This window comes from Xiphias gladius, chromosome 1, assembly GCF_016859285.1.
Source record: "Xiphias gladius isolate SHS-SW01 ecotype Sanya breed wild chromosome 1, ASM1685928v1, whole genome shotgun sequence".
Taxonomy (NCBI): Eukaryota; Metazoa; Chordata; class Actinopteri; order Istiophoriformes; family Xiphiidae; genus Xiphias; species Xiphias gladius.
In genome coordinates, this window is record NC_053400.1 from 21,742,563 (window position 1) to 21,759,386 (window position 16,824).

A 16,824-nucleotide genomic window follows, 5' to 3' on the forward strand; every position below is an offset into this window, starting at 1 on the left:
AGTTCTTTGAGGACATGTAGTAAAATTAACTTTTTTTTTTTTTTTTTTATAATGAAATAGGCGTAACCTACATTTATTTTGAATTAACAGTACACCTTTTGTTTCCACAAATCGATACTAAAAACAAAGACATTGACACATAATTAACATCTATGGCTTTTCTTCTTTGAACCTGCTAGGGTAGGTCTTGTCTCTGAGTTGACAGGCAGATAAAATGAAATATTGATCAGGATCAATATTGCTATGGGCTGAAGCAAAGTGTGGTCCATCTGATCAATATGTGAGTGAGGCAGATGCTGGATGTTTCCAGCTTGGTGACAATTAATACACAGGGCCACCCACACCTGGCATTATTCCATTGGTCAAAACCATCTCTCTAACCTAGAGAGTTTTGGATGTTATAGCCATTAACTATGATTTATATAAAGCACTGAACATTACTGCATTTAATGACTGTATTCCTTTTTGTTTTTGCCAAACTAATGTTCCAATATTAAACTATCCTACACTCTTATATTAAAGATTTACTGGACTTTAATAAAGCCATATAGTGTGTACCTGAGTTGCTGTTGAATGACACTTTGTTTTGACACTGAATGTCTCTATACAATTGCACCTTACAAAGGTGGCCTTGTTGCAGGGTTATAATCAGAGAAAAAATGGTTAAAGACATTTTATCTCTGATCGTAACCCTTCCACAAAGCCATTAACATCTTATATTGAGTGTGTCAGGTTTTTTCTCATTTATTGGGCTTTGTAAAAATAGATTTTTACAAATAAAGAGTACTTTAAAGCCTATGCAAATGCATTTTAATAAGACTGTCTGCTTGTTACATTTTATTGATGATATTGTTTGTATAGTCTTGGCCTGTAAGACTGAACTCAAACATGTTATATAGATCAAAACCTGCAATTTATCGTTATTTTGATGCCAGTAAGCAGTTTTCTTGTTTTTTATTGGATGTGTGTGTCATTAGAGTAGTAAGCAGATAAAAAAATACATAAGTTAAGTATGATAAGTTTTTGAGGTGAAGATATTGTTGGCTTTGCAGCGCATACACAAAGACAGTAACTTACAGTTCTGTCCATTGTATTTCTTCTAACAATACTAGTTTCACAGATCTGAGGAAAATCTGCAACCCACTGGCATATCTTATCCTCTGATTCATCTCTGAAGGACACCTTTATAGAATTGCCTAGAATTGAGTTTAAAACAGGAAAGAATATTCACGATTCACATTTCTGTAGTTGATTACAACTTGATCTCCAAACGTTCTCTCAACTGACTCTTTTGAGCCCCATTTCTCATCACAAGTATCCCTGTGGTCACTATGCTCAGTGCCTCTAAAATAAACTATCTTTGTTCATCCTGTCTCTAAAAAGAAATTTGCCTTCCATGTATTGTCTTGTCTGTGTGGACTGGCCAACACTGATAAAAACTCGTGAGCTCTTAAAACAGTCTAGTGACCACAAAAGCTGATTTTACAGGCTTTGCCTCTTTTTAATTTGATGTGGTAGATTTTTTTAGTTCCATGCTGTTTTTAGCCAATACTAAAAGCTTGATGGATGCTGTTAATAAATAATTTGATCATTTATATTTTCATCTCCAACTGGCTGTCATTGTTGAGGATTTGAATCATGATTCTGTAATTGGTTAGCTGGACTCATTAGCTGTTTGTCCTCACCTGTGTGGGGATGACTGACTCTTCTTTATGTTGCACTATTGTTCTAAGGTTCAAGATGTTCTGTTCATGGCCTGAGGTTGAAAGCTCAGCATGCAGTGTATTACAACAGAAGTGCAACTGTGGACCTTTATTATTAAAATAACAAGCAGAGATATTTTTGTGGTCTTGGGGGAGGGATAGACGAGTGCTTTCTAGTATCAACCTGGTGCACCAAAAAAAACCTTTTTAACAGCTGCTTTGCAGGTAGAAAATTAATCTAAACTGGTATGGCATACTTTGGTTCACATTTGGATTGAAATAATGCAAACCTTTACATTTTACAGAAGTCCACCATCTGAATTAGGGATTTAAATCAAAGTCAACCCACATGAAGCACACAAATGATTCAGTGGCAGAGACAATATAGGCAGATTTGCCTCCAGCTGGGTTGTGCATTCCAATAAATGCAATTCAAAGTGCTGGCTGCTAGAAGTTGGTGAAATTATCATGGTAGTCAGGTTGCCTGCAAAGAGGCCATCCCGCAGAACTAACAAGCTTTACCATATCACCTGACCACGGCTGTATTTATGTGCTTTGAGTTTCCCGTCACAACTCCCTTGTAATCTTTTAAAAATGGCACATTACTTTTATCCAGAGCTCACCTTGGACCACTAGACGTCCCTGAGCAGTCCTACGAACACGGGTCCCTGGTTTGTTAGCAGCACACACATAGACCCCTGAGTGCTGCACACCAACATCTGAGATCATCAGATTCCCTGTGCCGAGCACCTGGATTCCCTCCACACCGATGGGACGGCCGTCTAGTCAGGGGAAAGAGAGAGAGAGAGAGAGAAAGCTGTTGAAGAAAATGAAGGGAAAGAATTTAAGACGGCAAAAAAGGACCAGCTGTGCACATGTACTGAATCTGCTCATGTTAGGTGGGGGTGAACAGGGCTGTGAGCACTAAAGCAAAGATCAGAGTAGGCTTAAATTGCCAGCAAGAAAGACTAATCGAAAATATTGCACATTACAGCCACAAGCTGACAGAGGCAGTGCTATTTGTGGCCCCCCAGAGGTCAAGGATGCAGCTTTCACAGTGAAATGTGTGATTCTCAGAATTCTAATGTCTTGTGATGAACCTGCCAGAAATACAGACACAAAAGTAAGAAGGTGAGGAAGGTCACTGGGTTTGTGTTTGCTCTGTGAGTGATGTACATGCTCTAATTTTTCGTCTATATTGCCGTGGGTCAGTGAGTTATTTTGCCCTCCCATTCCTGCCCTGCTTGTGTTTTGGGACTTTTATCGTGTGTAATTATCATCCCTGTTCTCTCACAGCATCATGTGTGTTACCTCACTGGAGAGTAATGCTTTCACCCTGACCATTCAGACTAGACTTGAAGCAGGAGAGGGCCACGGTGCAGTTTATGTTATTTTAATCTTTAAAACAGTAAATAGTGGAGAAAATGTCAATTAGATGGTAATGTGCATGAGAAAAAAAAAAAAAAAAAAAAAACAGTTATAATCATTAGCTTAAAGTGATCAATTTGTTGTCCGTCTGTCCATTTGTTTGTTTCCATGGTATTTAAAAAGAATCATCATGTTTTCTAATCTTTTACAAAGAATTGATGTTTTTGTTTAAGCTTCTCTAATGGATGGTAAGTTAATTAAAGCTCCCCCCTTCACTTTTTTAAACCATTTTTTTTCATGCCTTTGTCCAACAAAGCCTTAGAGTACAGTACATTGGCTTTTAAACAGTTACACAGGAGATGCTCCAGCTGCCGCTGGGGGACCAGAAACTCTAACTGTGACTTATAATTTCCTATCTATTTACACAATCCATAGCTGCCTCCTCTTTGCTCTAGCTGTACTTACATGATAAGCTCACCTTTTCCTGTGCTCCCTATCTGCAGTCTGAACCTCAACAATGACTTCAGCCTGCCTCTGATATTAGCTTTGGGGCCAAGGGGCATTTAATCCCATCTATGACTTCCATCTGCAGCCTGCAAGCCTTTATGGACCAGATTTGATGTGTTAAAAAGCCAGGTAAAGAGGCAGGGAGATGGGCAACATGCTGGCCACATGCAGAGCCAGGATCTCCACCCAGAGATACAAATCATATGGTCACTAGTCAGCAGTGTATTTTTAGGTGTACTTTCATATCTTTGATGCAAATAAGTTGAGGCAAAATTTAAATCACCGTTTGTAAAGAAATATTTCTCTGAATAACAATGTTTACTACTGCATGTGTTTAAATAACACAGCAACATAAAAGAAAAAAATATATAGAAATAAAGGAATTAACATTGAGACAGACAATTAAACCTGACAAATAAACAAAAAAGAGAATATGATCGTGCAATAAAATCAGTGTAATGCTGATTCATTTTTTGATGCCCTTTAATCACGTACGTTTACTGGTCCTACACTGCAAGAAAATCACAAAACGCACACAGTCCCACCTAGATTTTTCAAAACAGATGATTTTTTAAGACATAACCGCTCTCACAGCTTTCTTAGAGAAGTCAATAAGATATAAAACCAGCCATTAGATCCATTATAATTAATCAGATGAATCTCATAGTCAGTTAAAAACTTAAGAGTGTCAATCTTTAAGATTTTCATTTAAATTAATCTCTGTTAAGTAATATTCTATTGCCTAATGAGGTAAAACAATGGTGGTTAAGCATATGGTCCACTGATGAAAGTATTGCAATATTTATATATTTGCAGTAATATGAACTGGGTGTCTGTGGCAAAATTCCTGGAAAAAATGCTGAAGAAAGTTACTGCTAATGCAAACCGAACATTTCCTACTGCTGCAGGTTCACATTAAAAGCATTTATCTGGCAAATACGAGTTGACTTTTATTATGAAGTAGTCACAGGAAATGTAATGTGTTTGTCAGGGAGCTTAGCACTTACCAATATTGTTCATAAAAAATGCATCTACGAAACAAGACAATGGTCAGTTGAAGCTTTTTTGGACAGCGGATCAGTTTGAAATATTGCAGGGACTAATGGAGCAAGAAGGAGCAGCCACCGTGAGCTGTTAGATGAAGAGCTGCAGGCGACAGACTGCACACCTCCAACTTCTCATCCAGGTAACCAACTCCTTACGTGTGCAGCATAAAATCAGATCACGGCTCACAGAATGACGGAAAAAGGCCGATTATTACCCGACTTCTTTATTAAACCACAATAGGTTTTTTGCTGCCCCCAGAATTCTGTGACCTGTAGTATTAAACCACATTTGCCGTTGCCACAAGTAACGACAGGTGTCACCAAATCAACCAGGACTGAAATCTTCGAGATTCATACTTTAACTTGCAGCCAGTGCATTGAAGCCTAACCATTATATGAGCTCTACAGTCTTTGTTAGAAATCTTATAGCTTCATTTAGACAAGATGTAATCTTTTGGTGATGGAGAGGACAATAATTAATCATGACAAATTATTGAAAAATAAATCACTCCAAGTTGCTTACCAAGTGGTTTTGGTCTGTGTCTGTCATTATGATGTGTTTTATTGCTCTTTCTGCATTTTTCCATTATCACTAACAGACTCACTCGACCGATAAGTAACAGTTCAGCGAGCTTTTGTCTCAACAAAAGCAGCCTTGTTCTTTTCTTAGCCTTTTTCTACTATATTTCATTCACTCTCTCTTGCACCCTCCATCCATTTCTCTCTGTCAGGCACTAATTAACTTAGTGGCAAAAAATGAAAGAGAACAAGCTTGCAAGCTGTGGAGCTGTGCAATGAATAGCAGCAAACAAACTGTAGCATTAAGGATTGACTGATGTGAAACTATCAGATTCATTATGCAGTTTATCCCAGCCTCCCTGCCGTAATCTAATACATACATATCCCATCGTGTTAGCATTTAATTCTAGCGATATTGTGTAAGGCAATACCCTCAATCTGATTATGCCCAACTGCTTGGGAGGGGCAGCAATTTACATTTGGAACAGCAAATCAGACTGGATAATAGGTAAAGAAAAAAGAAACCAGATTGAAAAATTGGTCACGACAGACTTTGAATGATGGTCAAGAACAAAAGTACATGATGGGAGGGGGAAACTAATCGTATCTGTCTCAGCACCTCATAGCAATTTCTCAGAGGCTCTCCAGCGCTTCGAAAGGAGGTTTAACTTCATGAGGACATGAAGCATACAAATATAAAAACAAAGTCAAGCATAATGTTTAGCCCTAAGGCCTACTGTTGGATCCCATTGCCTCATGTATACACGATAGATGCTCTACTGTATCCAGTGTACTCATTGCGCACATGTACATTACACAATGGAGCCCTGATCAAAGCTGTGCTGCAAGGAACATACAAACACATGACGACACATAGCACATATGACCCGCACAAAAAACTCAGATTTTGCATGCACAAATGCACACTGTGATTGTACTTGGTCTCTGTGACACATTATTCTTCAACCACCTGCACAAAATGAAAAATCCAAACTACATATATGCATCTTCTGGGGCCTTGTCTTTGAACTGATCAGGAAATTTTCTCACCTAGTCTGCTCCAAGACACGATGGGCCGTGGGTATCCGGTAGCAACACACTCCAAGATGGCGGTCTGGTGAACAGTGAGGGTGAGGTTTTCTGGACCGACCAGGATCATGGGCTCTTTGTAAACAGATGACTGGGAGCCTGGAAGAAAAGGGGAGAGGGGAGTATAAAATGGGAATGAGCTTGATGGATGGCATCCTTTAATTGGATTTCTCTGGAGTGCATTAGCTCGATATGCTGTATCTCTTAGATCAGGCAGAGGAACAATTGGTTTGGAAATATGCTGGGTAGATAAACAGTGGAGAATGCAGTGGCTGTATTCAAGCAGTGACGGAGAGAACAAAAGACTGTCAGTCAACACAGATTTAAAAGTTAATCTACAGTGAGGGTGTGTATGCTTGCTTACAAAAACAAAGTCTGCACCTGCACCACTGCTATGTAGATGTGAAATTCATTAAATATAACAACCTGAAACAGTGAGGAGTGCCTCAGTGCTGTGTTTCACTCCTGCACTGTTATGGGCCACACAGCAGAACTTTCCACTGTCCTCCTCACGCACTCCAGTAATCTGCAGAACACCTGTAGGCAGCAGAGTGTACCTATGTGAGAGGAAAAAAGATATAAGACAAAAGGAGACAAACACGAGTAGACCTGGTAAATGACCTGTAAAGTGCTGCCATTTGTAATAAGTGTCAGATTGTGCTTTGGTTTGGTCAAACCTCTCGTCCTTGGTGTCCACTGGATGGTTGTCTTTTTCCCAGCTGATGACAGGCTCTGGCAGACCATGGATCTGGCACTGGAATCTAGCCACACCAGACTCCTCAGAATGCACTGACTCTGGTTGGACATGGAAGTCTGCCATTGCTGTAGAGGGAGGGAGAGGGGGATATAAGGCCATAATATCACAACACAGCTACAGAGCAACATATGTATGTATGTATATATGCATACATATATAAATATATATATACATATACATATATATACACACACACATATATATATACATATATATGTGGAACATACTTTGCATGGTCTATAAATATGTTGTTAATTATGTAAAATGAGATCATCATCATTTTACATAATCAACAACATATTTTACACAATCAACAACATATTTATAGACCATGCAAAGTATGGACAATTCTCCTAACAAGTTTACATTATCTGGTAAGGCATTATCTAGGCATTATGTCTGAAAGGGTAAGGTAATTAGCTTTACAGGAACACTGTGTGACGTGCCAATGTCATGTGCGTGTATTCATTAACACATATTACAGAGAAAACTCAGACAAGGGAGGATGATTCACAGGGTGTGAATCGTGACAGGCTGAAAAAGGCTAAGTGCTATGTAGAATTCTTGAATTTAGGGACACAAGCAGGGTTTTGATAACAGTGCTCAACATAAAGAGCACACTGCTCTCTTTACTCACCACATCACTGAGTTTATACAGGGTGATGAAAATGGGAGGGAATAATACTACCAGCTATAAAGTTATTGTTTTCAAGAAAAAAAAAAATCATCTATTTTTCTGGATAAAATATTTTCTAAATAACTTAACCTTGTGCTTCAGAGTGATATTTAGCTAGTGTGTCTCCAGGACTGAAGAAAATTACGTGGAGACTTTCTTCAATCAAAATATCTACAGATGATAGAGATCACACTATTTATATGTTGTTTTTTTAATTTTATTTTCATGTTTTTGTCTTTGCTTGTCTTGGTCCCGTGATGGACTGAATCTGTGTATTTTGTATTGGTTCTTTTTTTTTTGTTTTGTGAATATTTGGACAGGTGTGTTAGGTTGTTAATGACAGAATGAAACCAATAAAATCGTGACCACTGAAGTAATGCCTTCAATAACCTGCACTCAACCTATACAAGGTCATTTAATTTGTTGCCATCACAGAATTGTGACAGTATTAACTATTGTGTCATGGCTATGCTTTTCCTCAGCATAAATTGTTGTGAAAATGAGATTTTTTTTTTCACTCGCACAAAAGTCTACACAATTGTTCTTGGAGATGCTTGGGTTTTTGTACAATATGGCACAATGTTCTCTTTCACTACAGTGATATGCTTTAGTGCCAAGTGCAGTAATCTACCCTGGACACTACTGATAGTGGGACTTAACTACCAGAGATATGAAGGTCATAACATTTTAAGATCTTGTTTATTTGGTCACAGAAGGCAACTGGGAGAGACATGAAGAGCATATTTCTTACGAAGAAAACTATTTTGTATATTTATATACATTTCTAGGATGACAACGCCAAACAAGTCTAGTCACTGCTAGTCTAGTTGTAGCTTTGGCCAGAAGAAGAGGTCTTCAGGTGGTGCCCAAACTTCGAGTTCTTCGACCATTAACTACATCACCCTCTAGTTGGTGGGTCGGCACTGGTGGCCAGCTCACTGCCCCTATCCTCCTGGCTTCCAGCTCATCTCCTGCATTTTGTGCCATAGCCAACCCATAGAGGGTCTTTCAGCTGCTTCTCCTAACTTTTGTACTGCTTTTCTCCTCTCCTGGACTCCTGCTCCCATCCTGGTTAGGAGATCCCACACATCTCATCTCCCATACATTTTCTGACTGAAGTAGGGAGGCCTTAGTTGAGTTTTTGGCCAGAGATTTTCCTCCTTCCTTAACAAAGGTAATCCCACAGAATGAGTTGCCTTTGGCCTGATGTTTCTTCCTCTGTTCCTGCTCCAAGATATCTGTGAGTGTCAATGACACTTTATCATGGCACCATCTGCACCTGCTTTGGGTCAATGATGTGTTACAACCTGACAAGGTGTGCACCACGGTTCCTCTTCCACCACACAATTTGCACAACGGGTACTCTTGCCTTCTCCATACCCCACCTAGGGAGAATATCATAGACTGCTCTCAGCTGGAGGATAAATGGAATGGCTCAAGCTTCCACAGATCTGTCCAAGAGATCGTTCTTTTTGGGATGTCCAACCTTGTCCAGGGTCCTTGTGTCCCCAGCTCCACAGCCCTTGCTCTCCTTTCTTCATCATCCATGTTCCTCATTTCTGTCTGAATCATGGTTCTTCTCTCCTTGGGGGTTTGCCTTTGCCCACTGTTGGAAGTGGGATGTCCCGTGGCCTTGTCTCCCATTGAAAGGTCAGTGACCACTACTTGTTGTATGATGGCTGCCCATTTCCGCCCAGACCTAGTTGTAACGCCGACTACCTTGACATGTTCGTCTCGGTAGGTCATGATGAGTCTGCACTTAGCTATTTTGAAGTCCTCCACCAAAGAGGACAGGGGAAGTTATAGCTGGTCAGAACTTATGTACAGGCCAATTGATGTGAAGCTGGGGGGGATTCCAAGACACTTACAAAGGTGTTTATTCATATTCCTCTCCATCTCCTCCACTGCTGTAAATGGCACCTAACACACTGTCAGCTGCCACATTAACCTTGGCAGGAGGCTGTGCTGGTAAAGCAATGCTTTGAAGTCTCCAGGCAAACCATGTTTGTTGGTTTTCTTCAGCCAGTCCCCTATTTGTTTTCAGTGCTGAGGATGTTGTTTTTGTCTGAGAGTGTTTTATCAAACCATTTCCCCAGGCACTTGATTTGATGTTCGCCAATTGATGAGATTGTTTCCCCTTGAACCTGCAGCTTGAACCTGTTAGTCATTTCCCTTGTCTGATCACTAGGCTCCTAGATTTGCTGGCCTAGAAAGTCATCCTGGCCCATATGGCCATTCTGTCCAGTTGTACCTGGACCCATCTTGCTTGGACATGTGTTGGAGTGGTGATGGTCAAGTCATCCATACCGCCCTTGATGGATGGCTGATGGGTTCCTGAGCTGGTTCTTGGCCCTTTAGTTTCATTTCCAGCTGCTCTAATTATTAGGTTATTAGGCTCCATAAGGACCATGATAGGAGAGACAGTGCACCCTGTTACAATTCCTTTCTCCACTGACTGCCACTCAGTTGTGAAGTTTGCAGTTTGGAATTGCAACCTGATGTCACTTAAGTAACTAGTGATCATGCTCTTGCCATGGGTTGGTGTGTGGAAGTGGTTCATTTCCACCTAGATGTGGTTTTGTGGAGCCATAAGTGTTGGCTAATTCAAGCCAGACTACTGTGAGGTTGCCTTTGTTTTTCTTAGCTTTGTGGATTAGTTGGCTAAAGACTCCAGTGTGTTCTAGGAATCCTGAGAATCCTGGAATCCCACCCTTTTGGATAGAGGTGTTGATATATCCATTCTCTGTCATGTACTGTGTCAACCTCTTGGCCAACATTGAAAAGATGATCTTTCGTACTACACTCAGGAGGGAGGTAGTCCTGAACTGGCTCATGTGATAAGAGGCTGCTTATTTGGGGACAAAACAGCCTTACGCCCTTCTCCAGGCTGCTGGAATGGTGCCTTTTAACCAAATCCGCCGGATGAGTTTACACAGGGTCGGGAGGAGTTTGGGACACTTTTTGTACACCTTGTAGGGTATACCGTTGGGACCAGGAGCGGAGACTGCTCTTGTATGTTTCACTACATCTTGTATCTCTTTCCAGGAGGGTTCTTTTGTGCTGAGCTATATCGTTGTTTTTTTCTGCTCGACCAGGTTAATGATTCTCCTCTAATGGGCTCATCCTGTTAGGGCCAATGAGTGCCACCTTTATAAACCCCTCTACCTCCTCCTTTGAGGTCATAAGCATCCCGAATTTTGCCTCGGCTTTCCACATTTGTTCCTTGCCCGGTGCATCTTCAGCCCCTTTTTTATCTTGAGCTTTCTCTGTATCCGTGTCACTTTCCTGGTTTTATCTGTTATATCTCTCCCAATGAGTCTTTTATTCTCCACCTTTCTCGGGAGACTCGGGGAGTATATGTATTCATGCTATATAGCCTATCTTTCAGTAGGAATATCTGATTAATGCAGTGTTGTTTCCTGTCCCACATTTATTTTTTAAAGCCTTAGAAAACTTAGTTCCTCAAATAACATCCCTACAAACGTCACCATGGAGCATATCTGCTATTTCTGTTGTACCACACAAACAGTTCAAAGGAAGCTTTCTGCTCAAGAGGAGACACAACACATGTATAGTAGTTGTACATGAGCCACAGTCATCAGTTGCTGAAGTTGATCTATACATACATATGCAAAGTACATTTAGTATGTAGGTCAGGCACGTTTTCAAAAATTCATAATAACAACGACAAAGACAACACATATACATACATATAGCAAAACCAGTATCAATATCCCTACAGCAAGCCTCATTCAGCTGCACCTCACATATCTGCTCCTTGCAGAACAAAGGCAGCATCGAAGGAGGAGCTAGCGACAAACTCAATAAAAGAGAGGCCCTCTGCTTCCACAGTTCTCCCACCTTCTTCAACACAAGTGTACTCATTTAAATGTCAACAATAATTAACTTGGACGAAGGGGGACGTATTTGAACACTGTCAGCATAACAAGAGGGATGGACCCCTTATTATTTCATAACCTTCTGTTCTACCCAACCTGTATCTTGCATTAATTCATTACTTACAGGATGAGCAAATATTAAGCAGCACTACTCAGAGGGCTTATTTATGCCTAAAACATGCCTGGTTATTGTCTGTTTGTTCTTCCACTGATGGCTTTTTTCCCCCTGCTTATGTTCAGTGTGTATTTGTGCATATTACTGGTCCCAAGCAACATGTTTCTCTTTATTTTGCACTGTTGATAGCGAGTTTTACTTGTTTATGAATTTTTCTCACATTTCTCCTTTGAGTCATCTATACTGACATGTCAATTCATGTTTATTTTATACTGTTGCAAAGGTTTGATATACATTAGAGACAGTGCAGTTTAAAGTGTCTGTATTTAAATAAAACAAAACCACAAACAATGGACAAGAGATTGAGAGAGAGAAACAGAGTGAGAGTGACAGCTATAATTCATATACTATAAATTGGCAGTACTTTAGCCCACTGTGGCTGAATCAGTGGTCTAATGCTATGATTATTCCATTTCACAGCTTAATGAAAAGTGTGGCATTCTCTAACACGAGTTGACCTTAGATCTCCGAAAGGATGTATAGAGCTCTGATGAAAAATTAAACATGCTAATTTAGTATTCATCCAGTAGTGACTTCACTCTCCCTGAGCTATGAGTTATCTGTCAGAGTAAATGGGACATTCACTGTTTCAACTGTTTTGTTCTAAAGATTAAGAAAATTGCCTAGAAAATCTGATTGTTTATTAGCCTGACAGACTTCTCAGGCTCATATATTTTTTTTATTTTTTTATTTTTTTTATTTTTTTATTTTCCCTGACTACTACAGGGCCAGACAGCTGTACTGTACTTCTTACTGGGGTAATTCAGCCTAATTGCCTATCTCAAGGGCCCAACTGCAACCACAACCTTCCTGCCATAAAATGTTCTCGGCCAACTTCAAAGTGGAGCATAGGGATTTAACTTTGATGTCACAGAGAGATATCAGTAATATTTTATCACAATACCACTATTATAGTGCATACAGTATACAGCTCTTTACATGTTCTTGAGATAATATCTGTTTCCTTTTACCATAGTGAACTGCAAGTTCTAGAATATTCATTTTCATTTCAATTTATTAAAGTTGTAAAACACTGAAAGTCACTGCAAACTTGTCAGAAGTATCAAATTATTGTATACATCCAATGACAGAATATTGGCCCAAAACAATACTTTTATGGGTTCTTATATTCTTTTCATAGACAGGGTGTTGACAAAAGCAATCAGCAATATTTTCTGTCTCGGCCTTCTGTAATACGAGGCTCAGGGCAGAAACTGGCAGGGTGTAGCATGGAATTAAAGCCCTGAAGGCACTGCCACTGCTTATTCAGAAAAGGTCAGGTGTAGTGAAAAAGCTACAAATCCTTCAAAACACAATACACAGACAACAAGGAGCTCAGTGTGACTAATGTGACCAAAGAAGCTCACTGTCTTGGAATACAATCTCAAATTAAGATACACACATGCACGCACACTACTATCTGTACTGCACTGAAGAACAAAGGAGGACCAGTGGCTATAGGAGCTTTCTTGTTCATCTCTGCCAAGTAGTCATGGTGTCCACTGATCTGGCTGTTGTGTGTGTCCACCGACACAACCCCCCTAACGGGCCCCACCCTTGGCCCTCATGCATAAAACATGGGTTCTCTAAGAGGCCCACACCCCTGCGAGTACCGTCACTCTCGCGGAATCAGACACAGTTGGAAAAATCCCAACAGGGTCACATGTACATATGCAAACACATACAGAAGTAGAGAAACTTGTTAACCATTTGTGCTGGATGTAAAAGAACAGCCGTTCATAATCTGCACTATGCACGTGCCTTTTATTGTTGGAGAGGTTGCAGAGTCAGTATAAAGTGATATAGCTCAGCTACAGTATATACACGTGCAAACAAATGCAACGAGCTGCAACACAGAAACACATGACCATATCGATTTCCATCAACGCTGTAGGAAAAGACAGACCCACACGAGGCATTGAGGCGCTCTCACTCATGCCAACACCCAGCAGCGACAGACCTGTTACACTATTGTTTTTCAGTCTTCCTTTGCTAAGTGTTGACAGACACTCACACATGATTAAAGACTGTCCACTACCAGCGTGACGCTGCTGGCTTAAATGGAGCAGGTCTAATTACTGCAATAAGGGAGAGAATGGTTGGGGTGCATACTAAAAAGAAATCCATACACAAGTGCACAGGGAGGAGATTGCTCCTTGAACATATGTTTGACGGTTCCTCTGTGACAACCACAAAAGAAGAATGAGTGAGGGAGTAATATGAATGAAGGTCACAGACAGGAAATGTGAAGAGTGGTGATTTAGACGGGTAGCTAAGCTGTAAATCAGGTCTTGTCAAAACTGTGGTCATCTAATAATAGCCAACAAGAGAGTGGCACTGCCCTGCTGTGTGCTTCACAATTTACAACCAAATTGTTACGTAAGGAGTTAGAACCAAGCAGAAACATCAAAAAAGGTCATTTTAAAGGTTGTAATTTAGCATCCTTAACCTTCCTGGAATCTCACAAAGACACACAAAGGATGAAATATTAATTCAAGTGCAGATATACTAATACTTATTAGATTTGAGAGCCAGTGACAAGCTAAAAGGGCAGTCAATGTTGACGAATTTCCCCATCCTTCAATCCCACAAATCTAAGCAAGTGGATTTTCTGCCTTTTTCATGTGAGCACCTCAGTACCTAATGAAAAAATGTAGATTAAATGGTGATTATTTAAAAGAGCACTGGCTGAATTATTTTTTTTTGCCTAATGGCCCCAAAGTAATGATCCATATCTTTACTGCTCAGTTAAAACACACACACACACACACACACACACACACACACACACACACACACACACACACACACACACACACACACACACACACACACACACACACACACAAACTTAGCAGAGAATAATTAACAAGGTGATTAAAAGCCCAAACTGTGCTTTTGTCTGTGACAACTCCTACTGCAGTGACCAAATCAGCCAATCTGCTGAAACATTTCCATGGTTTTTTTTTTTTACAGACCTGTGGTCATGTGGATGTTTTTTTTTTTTAAATGCTGTGCTGGGGATGATTCATTGATATGACAGAGGTAATGATGCCAGCAGAGGGACAGACATCCTACAGCACCAATCAAATCTGCAGCTATGGTGCAAAGCTTCAGTGAACCCCCATGTTGTAATGTCACCCTCCCTCACATATACCCCCAACCCCACCCCCATGTGTCCTTTCAAGCCTGTGACATCATTAAGCACATGTTGTTCGAGCACGGGTGATGACTGCAGATGACTGCAGATACAGATGTGGCACATAAATAATGGAGATGGTGTACAGTGCTCTTTCAGCGTGGAGAGCCCACACTTCAACAGCCTTTAAATAGGCATCCCTGAAATAGCAGGACCTGTGCTGGGACCCTAGAGATGGCATTTTAATGCAGATGTGATATTTTATTGGCTCCCTGCCCCAGTAGGCCTCCCTCCTCCACCACCCTGCACCAAAGCCTGGGCACTCCTGTGATCAATCTGCTGGTTCATGGTGCGTGATGCTTCTCACCTGAGAAAGGAACGGCTGCCCGTGCGTGAGCTATACTCTGTCTTCCTCTGACACACACTCATTCTCCTCCTTTAATGCTTTAGCACATCAACACCCTCCTGTGTGAGTACCTGCATGAGCAAAAGCATCGGTTGAGATACATCTGCAACTCCGTTTCAGGTGGCAGAGGGACATGCGGACAGCAGGACTCAGGAACCGGGCCTATTGATCATTTATACTAAAGGCTCTCCAACCTGTAATATGATTTATACAGTACGAGCTCAGAATGTAGGTTTCTAGCAGTTAAGCTTTCAATTTTACTCTTTCTTTTACTTTATGATAAAAAATGCTCATCCTTTCATACCTTATACTTTTTTATTGTATCTGGCTTAGATCAGGCACAGGTGGTGGTCCAGTGCAAACTTTGCCTTTAGATGTTGTGGGCATGGATTGTCTATTTGAATGCAACTAAGGAACAAATTACTCTTCAGCCTTTGGTTTTTGCAAGCTTCAATAAAAGTGAACAATAAGTACATTATACAACAGCTAAGAGTCCTCAACCAGGCTAGTGGCCTCTGTGAGACACAAACTCTAGCTCAGGCTTAGGATTCGTTTTGCAGGTATTTAGTCATAAACCAAGGAATAGGACAGTTTTAAATTTTGATCACATAGTGGATCTTGATATGTCAGGTGATCATCAAAGTTATTACAGCACCCTGAGGGGGGCATGAATGTGTGTCACAAATTTTGCAGCAATCCAACCAGTAGCTGTTGAAATATCTGAATACAAACCAAAGATGTAAACCTCATGGTGGAGCCAGAGAAAAAGTCAGGGGATCACCAAAGTCACCATGATTCAACCTCCGAGACTTATTTATGTTGATGGATAATTCAGTCTGGACCAAAGCTGTGGACCAACCGACCCACCAACCAACATTGCCACCTCTAAGGCCATGCCGGTAGCACGGCTAAATGATCACTTCTACTATATTGTTTTTAAAAATATCAATATTGTGTAGTACGACCTTGCACTAAACGTAGAGAGAGGAGGTTGAGAAGAGTCTGACAGCATAGTATGAGCACATTCATACAACACAATCAAGCACCAAGTCATGAGTTTTTATTTGTTGTAATAAATGGTATATCAGAACACACATGGATCAGCTAAATGTCAACCAAAGAAAAATGCAATCTGTCCCTTCAATCTCCGACCTAGGTTTTTTTAAAATGCTTTTATGGCTTTTTATTTAGTTGTCTTCAGTGATTCTCCCCTATTTGATTTCACATGTTCACAGCTGACATGACATGACAGATTTTCTTACTTGAGCAAATTTACTCTCTCACATTACAAAATTGTTTCAATTGGAATTGAACTGCCTTTTCTGCTCGTGCTGCAAGCTTGTTTGTATTGGACTTTCCACTTGTGTGACTGTCCTTAGTGTGTTGTGTTGATCAATACTGTGGCACTTGTGTGCACTAAGTTAAATATAGTAAGATTGATGGCTGCCATTAAGGCTCCCTGTTGGAGGTGGAGGAAGCAGCAATGCTACAATAGTTATCACTCACAAAAATGTTTGACATTTCAAATAGAACCCCCTGG

General features: G+C 40.5%; 1 protein-coding gene across 1 annotated transcript in view; it reads right to left on the reverse strand.

Annotated features, from left to right (window-relative positions):
• igdcc3 (immunoglobulin superfamily, DCC subclass, member 3) overlaps positions 1 to 16,824 on the reverse strand; it is a 63,433-nt gene that overhangs the window by 17,919 nt on the left and 28,690 nt on the right. The window contains exons 3-6 of the mRNA XM_040127252.1: positions 6,910 to 7,054; positions 6,659 to 6,789; positions 6,194 to 6,331; positions 2,327 to 2,485 (exon numbers count right to left, since the gene is read on the reverse strand). Of these exons, the coding sequence (XP_039983186.1) occupies positions 2,327 to 2,485; positions 6,194 to 6,331; positions 6,659 to 6,789; positions 6,910 to 7,054 (573 nt within the window). The remainder of the gene's footprint in view (positions 1 to 2,326; positions 2,486 to 6,193; positions 6,332 to 6,658; positions 6,790 to 6,909; positions 7,055 to 16,824) is intronic.